Source organism: Carlito syrichta, unplaced genomic scaffold (assembly GCF_000164805.1).
Source record: "Carlito syrichta isolate Samal-C Ts95f unplaced genomic scaffold, Tarsius_syrichta-2.0.1 Scaffold308806, whole genome shotgun sequence".
NCBI lineage: Eukaryota > Metazoa > Chordata > Mammalia > Primates > Tarsiidae > Carlito > Carlito syrichta.
Genome location: NW_007252902.1, coordinates 517,587 through 543,115, shown reverse-complemented (window position 1 = coordinate 543,115; position 25,529 = coordinate 517,587). Strand labels below are relative to the sequence as shown.

The window sequence follows — 25,529 nt, the reverse complement described above, 5'->3', positions numbered from 1 at the left end:
GGGTAAATAAACTACTCAATTTCCCTTACCTCTTGAATTTGCTCGTGGACCACCAGATGTCCCTCCTCGCTTATAACACTGCTGGAAATTATCCTAAAATGAACACACAATGTTTACCTTAGTACCAACAATGCAGGACTATAATTAGTTATTACATAGAATCATTGGCTGGTAAATTATTAGTTCTTTTTCTACCTTCCTCAGCAGCCAAAGAGGCTCAAATGTTTCCAAACACCACAAAAACAAATAAAGCAAGGGCAACAGTGACAACTGTTGCTTCATCTGTTAATTAACCTGAAAAAGTAGATACATTAATACTTGCAAAAACAATCAAACACTTAACATTATGTACAAGACACAATGTTAGGTAATGAAGGAAATTTTAAAATGTGGCATGGTCCTCTGTGCATCTCAATATAAAAGGACATAATAAAATAAGAACACAGACTTTTTTCATCTTGCCCTATTTATAAACCAAACATGGAAGACTAATACAAACTATGTTGCAGTTTTTGTTTTCATTTTTGGAGAGATAAGAATGATATTATATAAATGCATTTATTACCTAGAAATGTGATCCAATATATTAAGAAAAAATATTCAAGAGGCAGCATCACCAAACTGACCCCCCCCCAAGTATGAAGGAAGCCAACCTCCACACAACCCATGGAAAGAATAATTTGTGATATAATTAAATTATTGTATGCAATAAAAAACTGAAACAGGACAAGAAGTTATACAATAAAAATAATAATTAAGTTTCCTACCCTATACTCTTAATCCCCTTAGCAATAGCAGTCAATGTTATCAATTTCTTGTTTCTCAGGAAGAAATTTAAAGCAGCATGCAAAAACACTGAAACTCTGGTATTAAGAACAGATAGTTCAGGTCAGGCGTGGTGGTTCATGCCTATAACTCCAGCATTTTGGAAGGCCGAGGTGAGAGGACTGCCTGAGCCCACAGGTTCGAGACTAGCCTGGGCAACTTGGCAAGATCTCATCTCTATAATAAACCAAAAAATTAGCCAGGCGTGGTGGCACGTGCCTGTAGTTCCAGCTACTTGGAAGGCTGAGGCAGAAGGATCACCTGAGCCCAGCAGGTGGAGGCTGCAGTGGCCGTGAGCATGCCACTGCACTCCAGCCTGGGCGACAGAATGAGACTTCAACTCGGAAAAAAAAAAGAACAAATTCCTCTATTACTGCAGCGCATAAAAATCAGCATCCTCCCCTCTCATACAGTCCCTGAGGATCATGTAGTAACAGCTATTATTTGCATGTGTGATACACATCTAGCACTGTGGTGCTAAGCACTCATGTGCATTATTAGTTCATTTAACTCTCAGAATGTCTCATGGAGAAATCATCACCAGCCCTTAGAGTTAGATGAGAAACTAACATATGAAGAACTAGGATCTCAGAAAATTTAAGCAACTTAGCCAAGGTCACAAGGCAAGATAATTGATGAAATTGGGGTCAAACCCAAGGTGTTTCAATTCCAGGGTGTGTTCTTCACCCTTTTCAATATGGCCTCTGTGTAGACATCCATTCTACCTCATAAGTATTTTATGTATTACCAACAGAACTCATTATGGTACCATGTACATACTCAAGGGCTTGTCAAACTCCAAAACAGAAAATGTCAATGTAGTATAAGTTTGCTAAAGTGGCATGTCTAACATCCGCCTACCAGTCTTCTATCACATGTAGTAAAGAAAATCTCCTGGGTCATTCAAATCAGAGAAAATAACTTATGAAAAGGGGCTTTGTTATATTTGATATGTGATATTTAAGCAAGCTAAATTGAAGGCAACATAGTAAAAAAGATCATGGGCTCTGTAGTTAAAATCAAGTTCCAATCTTAATTCTACCATTTCCTTGCTGGGTGACCTTAGACAAGTTATTTAACCTCTGAACCTCAGTTTCTCTTGTAAGGCAGAACAGTAAATTCGTTAATGCAAACAACATGATGAATAATGCTCTTAACAGCTTCTAAGTCCCATATAATCATTAGTCAGTATTTATCTGCCTTGGGTGACTGGAAAAGCTCCCAACTCAACTCTCCACAGGACTTACAAGTAGTTCCAAAACTAAGACCACATGTATACAAAACAAATGATGACTCTGCTATAGTTTAATCACCAGCTTAATACCACTATTCAACTATGACAACTATTCTTTCTTACCCTTTGAGAATAAGGTGTTCCAGAATACTCTCTAGCTTGAAACTGCAGCTGGCTATAATTTCCATTGGAAATTGAAGGAAGTCCTCTGTAAGTATCAAAACCTAATAAACAAACAAACAACTTACATAAAATTATAAGCAAAAATCATACCAAACTTTTAAATAGTTTAATTCTATATATCACCTTAAGAGTTAAATTGGAAAAAAAAAAGTTAAATTGATCCTATAATGCCATCATTAGATTTACGCCTTCTTTAAGCAAACTCTACTAATATTGCATCCACAGTAAAACATGCATTTATAAAATATTGCTGACTTCGAATAAGTCAGATTTAGCAATTTACCACTGCTGAAATGCAGGCAGAGGTTGAGAAAGGGTGATAGCATGGCAATTAGATACTTAAGGCCTCTTTCTAGTGTATTATTGCTAATACTAAGTAGTGACTAAAATACTTGAAATCTTAAGTAAGAATTAAGAGAATATCACTGTTAAAGTCTCAAAGTCTATGTTCTTTTCTGTGGTATAGTCTGATAGACAAATAACTAGAAAATGGGCATTGTGTAAGTATGACATACTTTAAGGAGAGTTAAGTCAACTAACAAAAGCAAGGCATTATTCAAATATGAAAATCAAATTTCATCCTTTGAAAACTAAGATGGTCAATCGTTCCACTTCAATAAGTCACAGAATCCATCTGCTTTTCATACAGAAAGTTACATACTCTGTTAGAGAATAGACACATTTAAAGTTTTACACTCTAAAAGGGAATTCTCTACTACATTATAAATGGCAAAGACAAAACAGAACAAGATTAGGTAAAAATGGGTTGAGTAAAGTAAATATATAGATAGAAAAATTCAGTGTAATTAAATTTTCTTTGGAGCATACCTTTATAACCTCCAGGGGACCGGTAGGAATTGGTTAGTAATCTCCCGCCACGAGAACACCCTCTCACGGATCCCCGGCTGTTGACAAATGGCTGAGTAGGTCTGGGAAATACATTCGTCTGTGCTGGGTAAAAGGCAAGGCTACCATTGCTTACTTGAATAGTTCCATCAGGATGATAATTTGCTGCTTAAGGAAACATTTTTAGAGTCCAAGAGTTAAATGGTAATAAAAGTTCAATACTCTTCATACTTAAAAGTTAACATATATCAAAACCTTCAGTACAATTTTCTCCCTTCTAGAATAAATATGAGAGACTGGGCATGGTGGCTCTTACTGTAATCCCAGCACTTTGTGAGGCCGAGATGAGAGGATGGCTTGTGCCCGGCAGTTCAAGACCAGCCTGGGCAACATAGTGAGATCCTGTCTCTACAAAAAAGCAAAAAAAATTAGCCAGGAGTTGTGGCACACATCTGTATCCCCAGCTATTCAGGAGGTTGATGCAGGAGGGTTGCTTGAGCCTAGGAGCTGGAGGCTGTGGTGAGCTATGATCGTGCCACTGCACTCCAGCCAGGGTGACAGACTGAGACTCCAACTCAAAAATAAACAAATAAATGATATGTAATCCATTATATATATGATTCACATATATGTAACAGAATATTATCCAGTCTGCAAAAGGACATTTTGACACATGTTAAACATGGATAAACTCTGAAGATATTATGCTAAGTGAAATAAGCCAGTTCCAAAAGGACAAATACTGCATGACACCACATATATGAAGTACTTAGGACAGTCAAATTCAGAGTCAGAAAGTAGAGTGGTGGTTGTCCTGAAGGGCTGAAGGGAGAAGAGAAAGAAGTTAGTGTTAAATGGTTGCTAAGTTCCAGCTGGGGAATATGAAAAATTTCTGGAGTTAGATGGCAACGGTAACTGCATAACAATTTAAATGGACTTAAGGTCACAGAACTGTACAGTAAAAATGGTGAAAGATAATTTTTGTAATATGTATACTTTACCACAACTTGTAAAAATAGGCTAAATACTCCAGATGAAAGAGTAAAAGAAAATAAGCTCAAATCAATACTGTAACTGAGAAAGCACATGATGAAAACATCCTTTATGTATACCACCTGCCCTTTCTTTCAACAGTGCAAGTACAAGATCAGGGCATTAGTGCCTAGGTCCAGGGGTTTGTTTACTGCCTCCTCATCATTTGACCAATGAAGAAAATACCCAGAATGCTCAATTTATTTGCTCAGGCTTAAGTTTCAGAAAACTCAATAGGGGTGTGAAATACCAACACTAAAAATCTGCAAGTACTTCTTTTTGTTATTTGAGTCAAGAGTTTCACCCTGTCATCCAAGCTTTAGTGCAGTGGCATCATCGCAGCTTGCCACAGCCTCAACTTCCTGGGCTCAGGCGATCCTTCCGTCTCAGCCTCCTGAGTAGCTGTGACAATATATAGTGCACGCCACCATGCTTGGCTAACTTTTTGTTTTTTTGTGGAGACAAGATTTTTCTATGTTGTCGATGCTGTCCTTGAACTCCTGAACTCAAGCAATCCTCCTGTCTCGGCATCCCAAAATGCGGGGATTGCAGGCATTGAGTCAACCATGCCCAGCCTGCAAGTGCTTCCTAAATTAAGAAATAAGTAAAAAATTTCCTATTCTTTCATTATTTAGAAGCATGAAAGATCAAAATAATCTCGCACCTCTAAGCGAACAGTATAGTAAGCAAAGAAATATCTTCACATTAATCAATATTTTATTATAAGAGGGAAGAAAAGACAGAAGAGTACAGATGACACTCTGTGTTGAAAGGGCAACAGAATGGCTTCAAAACCTTCATGTAAGCAGCTGGATATAGTGTCCATCTAACTCAATCACTGACTGTAATAATTAAAGTAATTAGATTTAAAAATATAAATCTACTTCATGGTTAAATCAGCCACCTAAGTTCTATTTCTACAAAAATTAAAATTAATAGGTAAACTTAACTAGAGGAAAAGGCATTAAGTGTTTCTCAATGCTTCAGGAAGAATTAGAAATAATGCTTACTAGTCAGGAAAGAATTTCTACAGTGTCACTATAGACTTGCTTTCAAATCATGTAGCTGTCATCTAAGTCTTCAAAATTTCACATGCAAAGTTCTTACCAGTCTCTTGAGAAAGGACAGTTTGCTCTACATGTATAGCTGGCAGTTGGCACTGGGGTGGTGTTTGTGTACTTGCTGTAGTGAAACTTTGATTGTAGCCAGGTGAATAAGGGGATTCTTTTATTTCTTGTTCTTTCCGTGGAGGCAAAGGTGCATTAACATTAAATACCTTAAAAGACAAGGACACAATGAATCATTTGTGAAGTTGCATAGAAAATACTAAAAGGTGGTATCCAGCAAAACTCTGCAATATTCAAAAACTCCTATTTGGTAGGCAAAGGACTTGAACAGACATTTCTTCAAAGAAGATAAATGGCCAATAAATACATGAAAACATGTTCAACAGCTAGGCACAGTGGATCATACCTATATTCCCAGCACTTTGAGAGACTGAGGCAGGAGGATCTCTTGAGGCCCGGGGTTTGAAACCAGCCTGGGCAACACAGCGAGACCCCATCACTACCAAAAACAAAACAAAAAACAAAAAAAGCATGCTCAACATCATTAGTCATTAGAAAAATGTAAATAAAAACCACACTGATATACCATTTCATACCCAGTAGACTGGTTATCAAAAAACAGAAAGTAAGTGTTGGCAAGGATGTAGAGAAATTGGAACCCTTGTGCATTGCTGGTGGGAATGTAAAATAATGCAGCCATCATTGTAGAAAACTGTATCTGGTTCTTCCAAAAGTTAAACACAGAATTACCATATGATCCACCAATCCCACTTCTAGGTATATACCCAAAAGAACTGAAAGCAAGGACCTGAATAGATATTTGTACACACTTGATCCTAGCAGCATTATCATAATCACCAAAAGGTAGTAACAGCCTAAGTATCCATCAACAGATGAATGAATAAACAAAATGAGGTACACACGTAAAACAGAATATTATTGAACCCTAAAAATGAAATTCTGCTACATGCTATAATATGAATGAACATCGAAAGCATGATGTCAAGTACAATAAGCTAGATGCAGAGGAATACATATTGTACGATTCCACTTATAGAGATTCCAGAACAGGGAATTCATAAGAGACAAAGCAGAATGGAGGTTTCCCAGGGGCTGGGAAGAGGGAGAGAAATAGGGAGCTATCGTTTAATGGGAGTTTCTGTTTGGGATAATTTTTAAAGTTCTGGAAATGGTGGTGGTTGCACATTGTGAATGCACTTAATGCCACTGAATTGTATACTTAAAAATGGCTAAAATAGTAAATTTTGTGTTACATATATTTGGCCACAGTAAAACAAAACTTCTACTTGATTACCGACAAAACTTATACCCAAGAGTAAACATTAATCTTCTATTATGTTAGCATAAATCCTTTTTCAAAAACTGAAGACAAATGAAATAATTTAGTATTTACAGAGTTTTTACCACGTGGCAGGGACTGGCCCGTCCAGACCCTGTCCAGACCCTGCCCGGAGCTCATAAGACAGCACTTCCAGTGCTCTCTAGCTTCTCATCCTGCTCCACCCTCCCTTGCAGCACCTGATATGTGAATATTTGTCTCTCAAGCCCTCTCACCTCCATTATAAAAGGTAAATTTCTTAAGCATACTTTTCTTTTTTTCACTGCTACAACCCCAGTGATTAAGAATAGTGTCTGGCTTCGTGATCACCTCTTTAGTAAATGAATGAATGAGAACCAGTCTGAACTGGGTAGCATTCAACAGGCAGAGAAGACAGACTGGCAAGAGCAAAAAGGTACTGTGACAAGAATGTACAAGGCAAGCTCAGGGGACTAGTCTGGCAGGTTATACCAGCCTTCAAAAGATACTGAGTGTCAGGCAAAGGACTCAATTTCACTGTGTAATGGATCACTGTGTGCTTTCAATCAGACAAAAGTAAAACCAATGTGACCATACTGTACAGGATGGACTGACAAGGAAAGAGTAAAAGCCAGGAAACTAAGATATGCTGTCTAGAACTAAGAAATTCTAAGTGATGAGGTTAGAATAAGCTGTCAACTCACCAGCCTATCTACATGCTCTGTTCCTGCTTTCCACTGCTACTCCACTGGCTCCACCCACTCCATCACTCCAAAGTACCTGGAATGGGACACTAAGCACCATCAGAAAAGGTACTTATTGGCTCACTAAGGTTTTGTTGTTGTTTTCCCTGAAGAACGGGTTTTTTGTTTGTTTGTTTGTTGGTTTTTTTTTTTTGAGTTGGAGTCTCACTCAATCGCCCAGACTGGAGTGCAGTGGCTGCTCCCAGCCACCGCAGCCTTGCCTGCTGGGCTCCAGCGATCCTTCCACCTCAGTCTTCCGAGTAGCTGGAATTACAGGCACGCGCTACCATGCCCAGCTGATTTTTTGATTTATTGTAGAGATGAGGTCTCGCTGCCCAGGCGGGTCTCGAACCCGCGGGCTCAGGCAATCCACTCACCTCAGCCTCCCAAAGGCGCGGGATTACAGGCTGAGCCACCGAGCCCAGCTTGAAGAACTGTTTTATACTAGTCTGTATTTGGAGAATAAACACAAAAATCTAGCTGTATTACCCCCCCAAAAAATTTTAACCTACCGTAGAATAATTTGTAATTCAAAACACCACACAAATCTGAACAAATCTTTAAAAGCCATCATGAGATCAGGAAGAAATCAAATGAAAGTTTCAACAGTGATAGAACACCCAAATGTGTGTCCTGTATTTCAGGCTATTGATAACTATGGAGCATCACTAGTATTGATATTAGTAACAGTTAATATTATTAAGCTGTTGCTAGAAAATTGTTTCTCACCTACACATTTTCTTTGTTTAATATGGGTCTTCAGCTTTGCCTTTACTAATTTCCAAAGAGGGAAAAATACTCTGACAAAACACCCACTCAAAATTCTAGAGGCTGTGGACTTAATATACTTCTGCCACAACAGTATTCCCTTGGACAAATGTAAATTCTACCAGCCCAAATAAGAGTTTTACAAAAGGCAAGTTTTTCAGAGTACCCAATAATATATGTAAGAGAAACAATGGCTTTTGACAGGAATAAGGAACTGCAGTCATTATTCACGTTTCATACTCACTGTCTGCATGGCTTGAAAGGGCGTTGTGTTAATGGTTACAGAACTACTACTTGCTGGAGGTGACTGGAAGCCCTGTTCAGAGCCCTTTGACATGGGAGGATTTGGAGAAGTTAGTGAAGACGGTTGCTTGCTTGGGGGAATTGCTGCCTGGGGAGGAGAAATGCAGCATCAGCCAATCACCTGCCATATAACAAGCAGTTAACTTACACTAAACCCCAAACTGGCACAAGTCAGCAAGTTCTTTAGGATGACATTTGGACACAGGAATGCAAAAGAATAGCTTTTGCTTACAATTTCAATACTCAACTGCTGAGGATGCACACCAGTATTTGCTTTGCACAGCTTGCTGACTAAGTGAAAGAGTCTTACCAATAACCAGTCTACAGATGAGGAGCTGAACTTTTTATGAACACCTAGTCCTTTCCAAGCCCTGAAATGGCATTTTCCACTTAAGGAACTATTAATATTCCAAATTTATACAGCAGAATCAGGCTTAAGAAAAACCTTGAGTTAGTTGCTTAGTAAGTGTTAATATTTCTCTATTTTAAAGAAGTATTAGTGGGTTTCTAAATCAGTTGCCTAAAAAAGAAAACATTCTGTTCTAACTTAAGTAATCCTATCTAAGTGAAGAACAGATTCTTGACATAACAGATTATAAATCCACAGGCTTTAAAAATTACCAAAAACCAATCTCAATCAGATTATGAAGCAGTTAGCTATGAGTCACCTGGTGACAATCATTTCTTCTTAAAATGAAGAACAAAGTAATATAAATTTAGACCAAGTCAGTACCAAAAAAACTAATGATTATATTTCTTTTTGTTGTTGCTGTTCCCTTTCCCCGAGCCCATGGATGTGTATACTGGGGAAGCGATGTGTGGAGAGAACAGTATGTTTGTGCTGTTGGATAATTAGTGGCTGCTTTTCTATTACATATTTTTCACACCCTTTAAGTTTACTCTATGTGCTTTTATTTTTTTTTATTTTTAATTTTGAAGATGTGGGGTACAATTCAGGGTTGGTATACAAATGTTCATTATGCAGATTAATTATATTTCTTATATTCCATATTGAATAAATATTCTTATATAATTACCACCCCAAAAATAAAATCTAACAGTTGCTAAATCACTCCCCCAACATTTATCATTTCCTACTATGTCTATCTCAAATATTTGCTCAAACTTAGCAAAAACTATAAAAACTAAAAACACAAAAATAATGTCAAAATACTTTTGACAAAGTTAACCAAAAAGAGATCATAACTCATTCCAACTGAGTCAGCGCTAATATTAATATTGTAAAGTTATTAAGTCTTCAGTTACATAAATAAGAGACTTTTCTAAGAAAGCCTTTTAGTGTAAATATAGTGAGAATCTAGACCTAATCCTACCTAAAACTTTTTACTCTTTTGATATTAAAAATGGACATTTATTGCATCAGATAAAGCAATTAAATCTACTTATATGGCAAGGTCACAATAACATTAAGTGTATAAATTCAAAGATCACACATCTGTAGAGAGCAATACATTAGTAAAATATAAATGTTATGTCATTCATTTGGTCATGCCTTCAATTCATAAGATAAGCTAGTTCTGCTACTCTTTAAGACAGAAAAGAAATGAAGACAATTGGTCTTTTATTACCTCAGGAGTCTCTGAGGTCATAAACTCTGTTTCAGATCCGGAAGAAGCCTGATCAGTAGTAACCAAGCAAGCATTTGAACTACAAGTAACTGGAGAAGCAGCCTAGACACAGGAAGATACAAAATATTGTAAAAAGCATATTTTGTTCCCTTTATTTCTTAGGCCCTGGGCTTTCTAGTATGTTACTCTCAATGAGCATTCACCAGTACCAGGCACTATGCTAAACATTTTATAGATATTAGCAGATTTAATCCTAACAATAATCCTGTGAAGCACGTACAATTATCCTCATTTTACTGACTATGAGGCAGAGGCAAAGAAAGGTTAAGTAATTTGCCCAAGATCACACTAGAAGTGTGATCTTAAGTGGCAGAGCTGAGCTTCAAACCCAAGGAGGCTGCTACACTGCCTTTCCAGGTCCAGTCATCAAAACTATACCTCCAATCCATCTTCACTTATTCTTGGCCCTGGAAATTTGGGGCCACATTTTCAGTCTGGCACTAGGTGGCATTCACTTATCTCTATGTGCTTTTTTTTTTTTAATTTTTAATTTTGATAGGCACAGCTCTGCCAAAGATCGTAACTATGCTTTTACTCCAAGTGCTACCAGTATCTTAAAGAGGTTAGGTTGAGATATAAATAGGAAAGATAATCTCTACATAAATAAAAATGGCATCAAAATCCTAGTAATAAATTAAAGTTGATTGTATATATAAAATAAAATTTGGGAGAAAGCACAGTAGGAACAAAATTTATGACAACTGTAATCAATAAAAAACTAAAAACAGAGGCTAGGAAAGAATTCTACAGCATGGCAGGTATTAGAACCTAACAGAGAGACACCCATAAAAATCTAGCAATAGCAAAGTCCAAAGTGGTAATGAATACACTCCTTTTATCTAACTGCTTCTATGTGGTTCTCAGAAGTCCAAGCAATAAAATAGGTAAGTTGGAAATTAATGAGTGGTAGCCAAACATCAGAAAAGTTATGTTTGAGTGACTTCCTTGAAGCTACCACAACATGCTGCTTCTTATAGAGTGAGGATCTTTTTAAAAGATCTTATGGGAATATTTTTTCAAAATCCTTTAGAACATTTGATATACCTAAATAAATAGGCATACTTTAGATCTGGCCAAAATATCAGAGCTATTATGAGATTAGAGTGTTTCTTCTGACTCTGTCGTTAAAATGAGACAACTGCCCGACAAAAGTGGGACTGGCTGTTGGTGGGGGGACATAACTGACTATTGCCAAGGAAAGACTCACAGATGCCAAGTCAAGCCAGCTTAGGCCACCTGATAGTCTTTAAAAGACTGAAATTTTAGTTAAAAGGTCCACTTACTAAAAAAGATAAAGACAAATGTATTTACATTAGTATTCATTTAGAAGTTATGGCAGCTCTTGCTTCCAAATTATTGCTCTTTCATTAGACCAACTGGAGTATTGGTGAATAAACATAAAACTTGAAACCAGTGTTTCAAAAATAGGTATGCAGATACACCCAGGGAGTTTTTTAAAAATATAGATAATACCCTGGAAATTCTGCTCAAGTAAGTCTAAGGTAATACCTAGAAATATATATTTTGTTAAAGTGGCCAGAGAATTCTGATGCTGTCATCCCACAGGCCTGTACCAGAGAACTACTAAACTAGACCGGTGGCTTTTCAAAACACATTAACTTGTCAACTGAAAGTCATATGTAGATCATTTGAGCCCAGGAGTTCAAGACCAGCTTGGGCAACATAGCAAGACCCTGTCTCAAATTAAAAATGTTTTTTTTAATTTTTAAAATTAAAAACAGCTAGAACAGATAAAATGGAACTGTTTTAGTTAAAGTAGTAAGTAGATTAGGAGAAAGTAGAGGGAAAAAACCCACCAATAGGCCAGGCGCAGTGGCTCAAGCCTGTAATCCCAGCACTTTGGGAGACCAACGCGAGAGGATTGCCTGAGCCCAGCCTGGTCAAGACCTCGTTTCTACAATAAATCAAAAAAATTAGCTGGATGTGGTAGCACGCGCCTGTAGTTCCAGCTAACTGGAAGGCTGAAGTGGAAGAATCCCCTGAGCCCAGTAGATAGAGGCTGAGGAGGCTGTGAATATGCCATTGCACTCCAGCATGGGTGACAGAATGAGATGAGACTCCAACTCAAAAATAAATAAATAAATAAAGCCCACCAATATACCCTGCTCAACAAATACAGTTTGCCAATTGAGCTACACCTCACCAAACTATACATAAGCCACCGTAAACAAATGATACTTAGAATGATATTTTTAGAAGAAAAGGCTACAACTGTTGAACAAACTTGTCAAAATATTTAATTGTCAAAGCAGTTACTGACAAGAAAACTACCATAAGGTTTTCAGAGAGACACTGAGAAATGTTTTGTAAAGGTAATGACCAGAAAACAAACGAACCTTGGGCTTACTGCTGATGAAAATGCAACTGGTATTTAGAGAACTCAATGACCTGGTCCTTTCGTATCTCTAAGTACATTCTGTGAAAATTAGTTCCTCAGAATGTTAACTATTGTGTAGAGAGAAACTGGGTAGCCATGCATTACACAAAATTAATTCCTTTCTTCAGACCTTTAACTATGCTGACATATTGACTTATGTAGCTCAATAGAAAAATAATATTCTTGGACAAGGTACCTCTGAAATCTTCAGGTTTGCTCTTTCTTTGCTAAAGTCAGTATATTACAATAGATGTTTTCAGTACAGTCATCAGGGAATCTTTTTTAGGACAAGCTGTACTTGATCTAAAAAAACTAAATATTCTTAGAACACTTTCAATAATTTAGTTAGGTACATTAAAATCCATAAGTCTGATCATTTTTCCCAAAGCAAGAGGTTCTTCCGTGAGTAGCAAAGAATAAATCAAAGTTTAAACTGGAGAAGTTACCTGTAGCGGCTCTTGAAGAAAATCACTTTGACTGGATAGATTTTGTTCTGTAGATGCTATAGAGAGTAAAATAAACAGTAAACTGTTGAGGGAGGAGAAAAGTTTATACATATCAATTGGAAGGAAACTACAGTTTACACTTTACTAAAAAAAGTATTAAGTGGAAGGACTAGTTCTCAATTCCATCATGCACTTTCTATTACATCTTTAAAAAGAAAAAATTGTAGAACACAAAATACTAGTTCCATTTGTGATGTTTTAAGGTTAAATGAACAAAAGTAACATTTGAAGACCTTCAAAAGAAAAGAACTATGACGTCTTAAAATATCTGATAATAGTAATCTGGAAGATAAGATCTTAGCTATCATGGATAGTAATTAACTCAGATTTCAAGTTTCGCAAATTTCAAGTTTCACAAATTTCAAAGTAAATCTTAGCTGGGTCATCTATTTAGTTTTTTCTTCTAGCTCTGACATGAATATTAATATGTTTTGCAATTATGTCATTTTCAGCATTGTTTTCTCTTGTTAATATCCATCATTTTTGTTAGTTACTCTCCATATACTCTTCTTACTCCACCCAGAAATCACTACACCAATCTCCTAGCTAGTGCATCTAGCTCACTACAGCTGGACTATGGCCTTATTCCACTCCTTGCCTAAAAGAAACTAGTGTGAAGCAAAAGCCTAGGCTATGGACCATCAGACCCAATTCACAGGTAGCCTCCATCATTAGTTACTGTGTGAATTACTTTTCTCCACCATCACTGAGGCAATCTCATAGTTAGGGTCCAAAAGCCTCAACACTAGATGTAGAGGCCCAAGGAGTCAATCAAGTGCTAGTCAGAATTTACTCCAAAAACAACACAAAAAATTACAAAAACAGTTATTGGACATTTCCATTCACCCATCCAGAGGCTTTCGTCAAAAAGCACAAATAGCTCAGTTAAGTACACTAATGTCCTACTGGTAATCTACTCACAGCTTTGATAATGAATGGAGACAGAATAAATTATCACACAAACATAGTTTAACTCTTAAGACACCCAGGGTAAAATCATTTGTTAAAAACAAGCAAACAAACAAATTTTAAAAACAATTGTTAGCTCTAAATGTGTCTGCCCTAAGTCTTTAGAATGATTACATACCTACTGGGCTACCTGGAGCAGCTAAAGGCGGTTGTGACGATGGAATTGCACTTGAAGGTTTGTCAAAATCCAGAACTGACTCCTAAAGATAAGATTTTAAATAATGAGTAGAAACAAAGATTATTCATTGATAAGTTATTACCAATTATTCATGATGCTGCCTACAGTTCATCAGCTAAAGATATCTAGCTAATAACTACCTTAAAATGTGAAAAACTTGAACTTTATAGGAAAAGAAATCGTTAAAAATCTACAGTAACTGCCAAACCTTAAGGCTGTGTCAAGCATTAAAACTACAATAGTAATTCTAAGGTCTAATGTGGAAATAAACTCCACACCTGAAAAGTTAAACATAACCATTAATCCTACCCTAATTTGAACCCTCATTTTTATGATACCTAACCAATGAGAATGTCTGTGTTATCTCAACCACTTACTAGCTCATGCTGTTAAAACACATTCATGATGAGAAACCATTCTCTATTTGCTTATCTTGAGTCTTCCAGCAAAAATTCCAACATTTTGCATATTTAAGCTACATGCTAGCAGTGAGCATTTTAATTCTTTCTTTTATCATCAAATGATCTGAAAGGGTAGGCAATTCCTTCAATTTTTAAATAGGTAGAGGGTCAGAGGCAAAATAGCTGGTAAGAGATAGGACTAGGACTTAAGCCCAGGCCTACATACAAAGTTCAAGTTCTTTTTACTAAATAAAAATATTTTATTTGACTTCAACCCTTAGTAATACCATATTAATCTTGAAATCTGTTAAGAGTCTGTATCGCAAAATTTAATTAAGCATTATATCACACAATTTAGCATTTAACTATTGATTAAACACAAGTTTATAATCTTCTACAACTGAAACATAAATTCCTTGACGGTAACAAATGTCTTATTTCCTATACAAAATGGTGCCTAACAGAACACCAAGCATAGAGCAGGTTCTCACAGTCCTAGTGAAAACCACTGATGATCTATAGCAATAATAATACTTGAACAACGTAACCTTTTTACACGTTTAATTTTTTTAATTCATAACAAACTTAGGAAATAGGAACTATTATCCTCATTTGTCAAATAAAGAAACTGAGGCAGACAGTCAAGTTATTTGCCTAAACCCTCAGAGCCAGCAAAGAGCAGAATCAGGATTTGGACCCCTTCTGGACAGCAGAATCTATACTCTTAACAATTTCACTGTAATGCTTCAGATCAGAAGCCTCATGAATACCATTTAAGATTCTTTTTAAAAATGACTCATACTTGCATAAAGTTACAAGTTCCTTGAATCTGAGTCATCAGATCCTGCAGTTTTTCTTTCCTCAATACTGGATCCTTCGGAAGGGTAGAGGAAGAACCTACAGCTTGATGCATAGGTTTAGGCACCTACAAGATAAATCCACAATGTGTAAACGTGAAATTCAAATTCAGTAGCCTAATCCAGGACATACAGCCCATCGTTACATCTTACAGAAATCGAAACAATTTTCACTATCAAATTTATCACAAGTCAATAAGTTCCTCACAAATATACCTTCTAAATAATACAAGCAAACTTTAAATAGCATTTCCCCTTCACAACTTAATGAAACTCTTTCTAAAACATAAAACATATCCTTTTTAAATGGAAGATCCAGAATAACAAAACTTCCTTGTTAAGAGTTACTTTATTACAGACATCAGTTACCATATGTCCTCTATGATAAGATGATACTGACTATGAGACACAGCCAAGATTTATTTTTTCCAGGGCAAAAATTATTACTACTACCATATTAAATACACATCCCATTTTTAATATGGATCTGATTTCAGAAATCAATATGTAAATACATATGAAAATACACAAACACACATCCTACAATTGAGGGAATACATTATATTTTATTATAAAGTACACACGATCTTGAGGTTACTGATATCCATAAGGTGGTTAGCCCTCATGCTAAGGAACTTAAAACCTCTGCGGATACTAAATTAGACCAATTTACAGTTTACAGATCCTCTTCTTCACCTAAGTCACCAAGAAGTCTAACAGCTAAGCTTGTCAAAGGTACCAGAAAAGAGTTAACAGACCCTAAGAGAATGTACAAAGTGCTTTTTTAGGAGAAAAGTATGAGCATTAGTGATTAATTTCATGTTATCTAGTCTTTTGACTTTGGATTCTATTTTGCACTTGACCATACTTAGTCATGCCACTGAGATTGTAAAACAGACAGACAAATACGGTATTACACATAGAACTGTCTTCTCAGTCACTGAAAAATTCTACAACTTCAATATAATGTTGTCTGTGCCACAAAAGCAAATTAAAATGAGTTTTGACCTTTCCAACTAAGCAACCCTGATTTCAAATCCTGTTCAACAAATAGCATATCAATATTCTGGCATGGTAAAGGTTCAGCATTGCTGTACTTAGTGGAATTTTAAAGCAGGTTTTTAAAAAAAAGTTTTATTAAGGTACTAAATTGGGTATTTAAATATAAGTTTGTCGACTGGGCACAGTGCCTCATGCCTGTAACTGCAGCATTTTGGGAAGCTGAGGCAGAGGATTACCTAAGGCAAAGAGTTTGAGACCAGTTCAGGCAACACAGAAAGACCCCATCTACAAAAAAACATTTTTTCAAATTAACCAGTAGGGGAGCATGTACCTATAGTCCTATCTACAAAGGAGGCTGAGGTGGGAGGACTGCTTGAGCCCACTAGTTGGAGGCTGCAGTGAGTTATTATTGCACCACTGTACTCCTCCCTCAGTGACAAAGCAAGACCCTGTCTCTAAAAATAAATAAATAGTTCCCAAAAGTTATATTACAACTACTCTTGTGTCATATCTGATTAACAAAATAAGTCTATAAATATATAGGGTCGGCTGGGCTTGGTGGTTCAGCTTATAATCCCGTGCTTTGGGAGGCCGAGGTGAGTGAACTGCCTGAGCCTGCGGGTTTGAGACCCACCTGGGCAACTTGGTGAGACCTCATCTCTACAATAAATTAAAAAAAAAAATTAGCCAGGTGTGGTAGCACGTGCCTGTAATTCCAGCTACTCGGAAGGCTGAGGAGGAAGGATGGCCAGAGCCCAGCAGGTCGAGGCTGCAGTGGCCGAAAGCGGCCACGTCACTCCAGTCTGGGAGACTTCAACTCAAAAAAAAAAAAAAAAAAATCCATAGGGTCAATACAAAACTAAAATTAATATTAGCACTTGAACAGAGGAAAGGAAAACAAAAGACAACTCTAAAAATCTCTTCTCATAAGGTAGAACTGAGCTAAGAGTAATGTATAAAATACACATTTACTTTGCTCCCCCAAAGTAAAATGTTTTCCACACTATTAAAGAACCATCTAATAGTCATAGTAAACTTCCTTGCATTTCTGTGCCATTTTAGCCAGAAGGTCTTTGGCTAAAATGGCACAGAAGTGCAAGAAAGTTACTATGCAGAGATGAAGAACATTGAGAGGATGAGTTCACATTTCTTAGCAAACAAGGTGGTCACAAGTGTACACTATAAATTGTAGTAAATAAGCAATGTCTAATTTAGCAATACAGCAGAGCACTGTATCCAAGGATTATTCATTACAACCCTACTTCCTGAAATAGGTTATTTATCATTATCAGAATGTGGTCTTATTTTTTAACTAAAGCCCATACGCCAAAACCTAACTACAAAATATTTAATGTCAGCCGGGCTCAGAGGCTCAGCCTATAATCCCGCGTCTTGGGAGGCTGAGTGAGTGGATTGCCTGAGCCCGCGGGTTTGAGACCCGCCTGGGCAACTTGGCCAGACCTCATCTCTACAATAAATCAAAAATTAGCCAGGCGTGGTAGCGCATGCCTGTAGTTCCAGCTACTTGGAAGGCTGAGGCAGAAGGATCGCCGGAGCCCAGCAGGTCGAGGCTGCGGTGGCCGGGAACGGCCACTGCACTCCAGTCTGGGCGACAGAGTGAGATTCCAACTCAAAAAAAAAAAAAAAATTTTAATGTCTATAGCTTTTTATCTCTAGAAAATTCTTGTTTTGGAATGGCAATAGAGAACTAATTCAAATCCTCTCCCAACTACTGGAATATCTACAACTACCCTGTACTTTCTTGTATGAACTGTCCACCATTTTTATGTGATACCATGTCGCTAAAATTTTGGCATTAAAACAACATTTTTTTTTTTGAGTCAGAATCACACTCTGTCGCCCAGTCTAGAGTATAGTTACATGATCATGGCTTCTGTAGCCTTGATCTTCTGAACTCAGACAATCCTTCCACCTCAGTCTTCCAAGTAGCCGGAACTACAGGCGCGTGCCACCATGCCCAGCTAATTTTTTTTTTAACTTATTGTAGAGAGCCAAGTTGCCCAGGCTGGTCTCGAACCCCTGGATTCAGGCAATCCTCTCACCCCAACCAAAGAGCTGGGATACAGGCGTGAGCCACTGTGCCAAGCAAAACAACATTTTCTAATTGTAGAAACGCCATCTCAGGCTAGGCTCAAAAACAAACTAACTTCCAATTTTCTAGAGAAAACAACAAATCTACCCACTAAAGAGTTAAGTGAAATATTGTATACATTAATTTAACATGGGTTTTGTTGTTTTCAACAGAAAACTAAAAAGTCATTACTACAATTCCGTATTTATGCCTACATTGACAGACGCAGACTGATAGATATCAACTCACATCTTTGGGCTCTGAATTAAACTTCCTGGGCAGGAGCTGGTCATTTGGTATGAGGCTTGTTGTAGCTACTCCCCAGGACTTTGGAGAAATCTGTGACTGTGATGTTAAAGAGTGTTTTTGATTCTCAATATTGTTTTCCCAGGATTTTGGAGTCTCTGGCTGTTTTGAATCCTCTTCTTCACACATGGGAGTGGTCCAAGACTTGGTGATGTTCTGTTCCTTCTGCATAGAAGGTATCCAAGACTTTGGCGTTTGCTTCTTTGGATCCTGTTCTTTCTGCAGCTGAACTGGCCAAAGCTTTGGTGTCTCCTGTTTCTTCTGTTCCTCATGAGTGTATCCTACTTTAGATTTAGGAGTTTCTTGCTTCCATTGGTTAGGAGGTGGCTTGGATTTGGAAATGTCCTGCTGCTTCTGCTCTTCTGGCAGAGTAGACCTGAGTTTTGAAATTTCTTGTTTCCTCTGTTCTAAGGAAACTGTAGGTTTTGATACCTCCTGGTGCTTACCAGGAGACTCCCAGGACTTAAAGGATTCTTGTTTCTTCTCCTGACCATCTGGTTTAGTAAGCACATCCCAACATTTGGAGAGATTTGGCTTTCTAGCATAATCTGCTTCCCAAGATTGCTCTTCATCTTGTTTGTCTGAATAATCTACTTCCGTCATATAGCGTCTGTTAAGAAACTAAATCAGAAAAACAATGTGCTTAAGTTACAAGATTCACAGAAGACTGTGAAGGGCATATTCAACTTTATTAGTGTTCCTAAGCCTCCTTGTCTAAGGTACTGTGCTAACATGAAACTTCTGTCCTGATGCTGCTTGATAAGACTGTCCTAGGCCAGGCGCGGTGGCTCACACCCGTAATCCCAGCACTTTGGCAGAGGCGTGATGGTTGCCTGAGTCCAGGGATTCGAGACCAGCCTGGGCAATTTGGTGAGACTTTGTCTCTACAATTAATTGAAAAATTAGACGGGCATGGTGGCATATCCCTGTAGTTCCAGCTACTTGGAAGGCTGAAGTGGAAGGATCACCTGAGCCCAGCAGGTCAAGACTGCAGTGGCCTTGAGCATGCCACTGCACTCCAGCCTGGGCTACACAGTGAGACCCCAACGAAAATAAACACACAAACAGACAAGACTGTCCTATATCATTGTCCATTCCATTTTCCTCAGTTAACAAAAATGTAAACTTTGATACTTCAAAAGTAGCAATTTCTGTTTGACTCACCTAACAATGGCAAGAACTGCATATCATGGTACCAGATTTGCTTGATTCAGGCTTTTTTTTACCAAGACTCTTCTACCTTGCCAGACTTAGAATCCTAGTTCCCATCAACAACACAAAGTTAAACTGTGTGAGTTTACCCTTATATTTCCTAAATTACCAGTCTTCTCTTTAGTCCCTCATGTAACATAATGTAAAAAGTTTTGCATCTCCCATTCTTTTTAACTTCCATGAATTTCATGGAATTCAATTAACTTCAAGGTCACTCAGAAAGAGAACAGATACACTTTCTGCTATCAATGTGAGTAAATCCTGAAGACAGCAAAATCCTGCACATCTTTAAATTTTAGCACAGGAGCCAAAAACACCTAATACTTGGGCACTTATTGTGTACCATGCCAAATTCTAAGTAATTTACAAATTGGATTAGCCTCTTTAGGCCTCACAAAACCCTCATGAGGTACTCATTATTATTATTATCCCCATTTTATAAATGAGGATAACAGACACAGCTGGGCTAGATATCATGCCCAAAGTCACTAAGCTAGTAAGCTGTAGAACCAGGGCTCCAGCTCAAGCAGTCTGGCTCTAGAGCCTCGGCTTCTCACCACACCCTGCACAAAAGTCTGAAAAATCAACATCAGCAAATTACCTTTCAGTATCTTACCTCTTGTGGTTGTATCTCTGGCTGTGCAAGCTCCATAAGACACTCTGGGAAGATAAAAATAATTTAAATAAATACTAGTTAAACTAAGTTTTTAGACAGATCACAACTACAACTCATTCCAGTGACATAGTCCAAAAGACCCATAAGAGTAACAGAAAAAGTACAATTAAGTATACTGATGGCAAGAGTAATTCTAACTATTGCTTGCTGGTCAAAAGCATATGGTCTGAGGCTAGCTAAAGCTAGTAGCTCTTCTTATTTAAGACACAATGAAAATCAAGTTTTAGTTAAAAACTCATTTCTGATTGAAAATAAGACTATCTCCTCTTACCCACAAACACAGCTTTTTTCAGGTTAAAATTACAGCTCAAGTCCCATGGGATAAAAAAATTAGTAATCTCAGCTTACAAACTACTTACAAGCCCCTTTAAGGCTAGGAGGGGGTAAGAAAGTGAAGATACTGAAGCACCAGAGTTAGTAGTAAGAAGTAAAAAAAATAAACATGGAAAGCAATATGACTCCTGCTTGTGGCTACCAGAACCCTGCCTGGACTACCTCTTTCAAAGAGGTATTTCTTTAATAAATTCAACTTCAGAAAACAAAAGTGACATTTGCTCAAAATATTTCTTCCCCAAGAAAATGGTAATTTGAAAAGTATATTTCCTTTACTAATTTTCACAATTTTTTCCCTGAATCAAGATTTTAATCTTATTTACATTCTCATTCTACTAGTATTGGATTCTACTATAACTTACATTTTAAACAACAGTTTTAAACAGAATTATCCTACTAGTCGTTTAACAGAGGCGTTCATTCAAATTCCATAAATGTCTCATTTTAACCAATGTACTGTCTACAAAAGGTCACTCTGTAAATCACAGCAATAAAGTCTAGAGATGTTTTAGAAACCTAGGCTTATCCTGTAATAAAAATGTCCGTGCATGTTTCTAACAAATTAAAATAAGGCAATCATTGCACAATATTTGATTCACTTTGGGTGTTAAAATGTTAAAATGTGCAACAACTATAAAGAATTTCAGAGATCATAACAAACCTGACTCTTTGACAGATTCCGTCTTCAAAAATTGTTTTTTCTTCTCTGATTGTATTAGCATTTCTTCCTCCACTGGTGCTTCTTTTTCCCTGGCAGTTTTGGGAACTGGGATACTTTCAAAATAGCCTGAGTTCAGCAATTTAGACAGTAGATCTTTCAAGTGTTTGTCTAAGAAAGAGTGATTAAGACAGTTATCACATAACCTGATAGTTCACCGAAAATTACTAGGAAAAGAAATCCTAATTTTATCCTAGTTATAGTATGTCATTACAATAGTTTACATTTTGGTGACTGAAGAACTTGTCAGTTCTTCTTGTCAGACCATGAAAAGTAAACATGCAGTCCATCTTTATTTTATGCAGAATCAATATAAATTTTAAAGATCAGAATCTCACAGTTCAGTAAGTCACTCAAGTTTCACTGGACCTCCATTTTCACCATTCGAAATATAACTAAAATTCAGAGACTCCAATCAAAGACTCTAATGTCACAAAAACACACATCTATTTCCTGAGCTGAGAAACAAGTCATTCTTCCCATCTACTCTCAAGACATTACAACTAGCAACTACTCAATCTTCCTCCAAGTAATGAAGGCATTAAAGAAGGAAAAGACTGTTCCTCAAACATAACCCTATCTACTATATAGGGTTTTCTAGTAGATAGGGTTTGAAAGTTCTATCTTGGAAATCTCTATTAGATTAATAACTAATACTACTTTATTACAAAATCCTATCTGGGACAATCTCTGAAATATCTTTAAGGTACAAAATTCATGATTAAAATTTTATTCTTCTTATGCTTGTAAGCCCAGTGATTTGGGAGGCTGAGGTGGAAGGATCACTTGAGGCCAAGAGTTCAAAACCACCCTGGGCAATATAATGAGATTCCCGTCTCCAAAAACTTAAAAAAATAAATAAAATTTTAGCCAGGTATGGTGGTGTGTGCTATGTATTCCCAGCTACATAGAAGGCTGAAGTGGGAAGAAAGCTTGAGCCCAAGAGTTGGAGGCTGCAGTGAGCCATGATTATGCCACTGCACTCCAGTCTGGGTGACAGGGCGAGACCCCAACTCAAAAAAAAAAAAGTTATACTCAAGCTATCCTATAAGTCACTCCTATCACACAATGATTTAATGATCAAGAAAAATCTTAAAATGATGTTAAAGTCACTAAACTACAAACAGATCTAGTCATCTTAAGTATCTACTAAAAACATAATTCCCAAACTAAGCAGATTTCCATACTTGATTTGAGTCTATTATTCCTTTCATAGGATTACCATGACATAGATCGTCTTCTCTTAAAATCTGCTTTCAAGCATAATTTGCAAACAAAATTCACCTATTTTAAGTGTACGGTTTTACAGATATGTAGTCATGTAACCACCAGAACCATGAAAGAGCATTTCATCAACCCCAAAAGTTACTTCATGCTCCTTTTGCAATTAACCCTCTCCCCTGACCTCCTGGCAATTGGAAACCTGCTATCATTCTAGTTATGTCCTTTCTAGAGTTTCATATAAATAAAATCACACAACATGTACTCATTTTATGTCTGGCTTCTTTCACTCAGCATAATTATTTTGAGATTCATCCATGTTGTTGCATGTATCAATAGTTCATTCCTTTTTTTTTTTTTTGAGTTGGAGTCTCACTCTGTCGCCCAGACTGGAGTGCAGCGGCCGCTCCCAGCCACGGCAGCCTCGACCTGCAGGGCTCCGGCAATCCTTCCACCTCAGACTTCCGAGTAGCTGGAACTACAGGCGCGCGCTACCACACCCGGTTAATTTTTGATTTATTGTAGAGATGAGGTCTCGCCAAGTTGCCCAGGCGGGTTTCAAACCCGCGGGCTCAGGCAATCCACTCACCTTGGCCTCCCAAAGTACTGGGTTACAGGCTGAGTCACCGAGCCCAGCCTCATTCCTTTTTTTATTGATGAGTAGAAGCAACTGTATGGACACATCATATTTTGTTTATCAATTTATCAGTTGAATAAAGTTAGTATGAACATTCACCTATAAGTACAATACACATTTTCATTTATCTTAGGTACTAGAAGTGTAATTGCTTGATTGTATGGTAAGTGTACGCTTCATTGTTAAGAAATTGCCGAACTATTTTCTAAACTAATTTAGTATCATTTTGCATTCTAACCAGGAAATAAATGTTTAATTGTGACTTAAACTTGAACAAACTTAGAAATCTTGAGATAGTTCCAGATACTTGGAAAATTTTTAAAAAGCAAGCAATCACTGGTAACAAAAATGTTTACTATCCTCTAGTGAGTTTTCATTATTCCAAGCTAGTACATAAAGCTATGTACTTCATGTCCAGCCATTTATACTTGGTCATTTGGTCAAAGGCTATTTAGGAAGCCAAAAGGACTCTCTCTCCAGGTCATTTTCAAATCAACAAATGACAATGTTTCAACAGACTCTGAAGTCAAACTCCTCATATTCTCTTAGGCTGCTCTGGTAACTGAGCTTTGATACCACACTGTGTAGATTTAAGATTCCTATATAGAACAGGTATTACCATGCAGAATAGAGAAATGAACCCCAAAATGATCAAGCTAGTATTGAAGCCAGCACTAGTACTTAGCTCTGTTCCCAAATCATACTGACTTTCCACTTCAAAACTTTCCCTAAATTCAATTTTGGAAACTAGGATTATACAATAGCTGCTTTTAACAGAGCTAAACAGAGGGATCATTCTCCCAATGAATATAGTATTGTCAGACATGTAAGTTCTGATGGACTGACACAGTTTTAGACCCTCAATATCATACTAAACTTCTAGACATAAAGTTTAGTATTTACTGCATAAGTCCAGAATAGAGAAAACTCACATGTCGTTCCTACCACTGCTTTCTCACTACCTTCCAAAAGGTCCCAAAAGTACAAGGATGACTGCTCCATCTGGTCTTCAACACTGACAAGGAAAAGCAGCAGCAGAACAAAGTGGCTTTAGAAGTACATCTACATATATGGAGCAGTACAATGTATGCAATATAACCCAATAACAATCAAGACATTCAAATGTTCATTCTCTTTTTACCTTCTGGAAATAAAAAAATTGAAATTTATACACAGTGACTAAAATACCTATTTGTAGATTTTAAATGTACAACTTTTTCCTTAAAACAACTAAAATAAGAATTTTATCAAATATTATTAAAGAATAAACCAAAAAGAGTTTAAAGCTGCCAGCGCAGTATCATTCGTTATCAAGTATATGCTCTAGATGGAAAAACAGTCGAGTGGAAACATAAGAGCTGCATTTGACTTTAATTTAAAGAGAGCAGCTTCTTTTGTAAAATATGCTTTGCTTACACTTCATATATTAAAGCTACATTCCCTGAACCCACAAAAGTGAAGTAGGAGAAGGAAGCAACTATAAAAGTAATAATGAGGGAGTAGACTATCAGCAGAGAAATACAATGACATATAGCTATTTACAGGCAACTAAAAGTTTTATTAGGCTTCTTCCTATCAGAGGTTGATTTCTAATAATGGTTGAAATCTGACTCTATTTTAGCATGGCCAACAGACACAAAGTTGGAACAACCTGTATCTAGCAAGCAAAGGCACAGGCATCTGTCTCTTAGCTGATTCATATCATCAAAACAAAATAGCAAGTGGGCAGCTATAAGGGGAAAAAACTGGATAGCCTCAATTTGCAAGTTTTCTATTTTAAATTATCAAATGTATTTCTCAGTAGTTACTGCATAATAAGAACACCAAATAATTCTTACTTTCAAAGTTTAATGATACCGGCCAAGCTAAATCTTATTTACCTCTAAGTATAGGAGGAATAAGAAAGCAAAGACTGAAAAAAATTACAAAAAATAAAGTTTTAGGAATATATATCAATACAGTTAATACTTATATAGAGTTAAAATTTGATGATCAGACATTACTTTAAAAATCAGTGTTACAATAAGAAGCATGTTAAATGAGACCACTCAAGTT

At 37.0% G+C, this 25,529-nt stretch overlaps 1 protein-coding gene across 15 annotated transcripts in view; it reads right to left on the bottom strand.

The window, feature by feature from the left end:
- Positions 1-25,529, bottom strand: part of CAPRIN2 (caprin family member 2) — a 51,723-nt gene that overhangs the window by 2,432 nt on the left and 23,762 nt on the right. For 4 of the 15 annotated variants that reach the window (XM_021716407.1, XM_021716401.1, XM_021716410.1 and 1 more), the window contains 13 exons: positions 24,407-24,489; positions 21,560-21,727; positions 20,506-20,549; positions 18,621-19,298; positions 15,223-15,345; positions 13,960-14,041; positions 12,813-12,868; positions 9,909-10,010; positions 8,261-8,407; positions 5,228-5,396; positions 3,071-3,256; positions 2,183-2,283; positions 30-93 (listed from right to left, as the gene is read on the bottom strand). In XM_021716407.1, coding sequence (XP_021572082.1) covers positions 30-93; positions 2,183-2,283; positions 3,071-3,256; positions 5,228-5,396; positions 8,261-8,407; positions 9,909-10,010; positions 12,813-12,868; positions 13,960-14,041; positions 15,223-15,345; positions 18,621-19,298; positions 20,506-20,549; positions 21,560-21,727; positions 24,407-24,489 — 2,003 coding nt within the window. Of the gene's footprint in view, positions 1-29; positions 94-2,182; positions 2,284-3,070; positions 3,257-4,896; positions 5,397-8,260; positions 8,408-9,908; positions 10,011-12,800; positions 12,869-13,959; positions 14,042-15,222; positions 15,346-18,620; positions 19,299-20,505; positions 20,550-21,559; positions 21,728-24,406; positions 24,490-25,529 lie in introns of those variants that run through there. The other 11 variants (XM_021716404.1, XM_021716415.1, XM_008065817.2 and 8 more) reach the window with 8 other exon arrangements.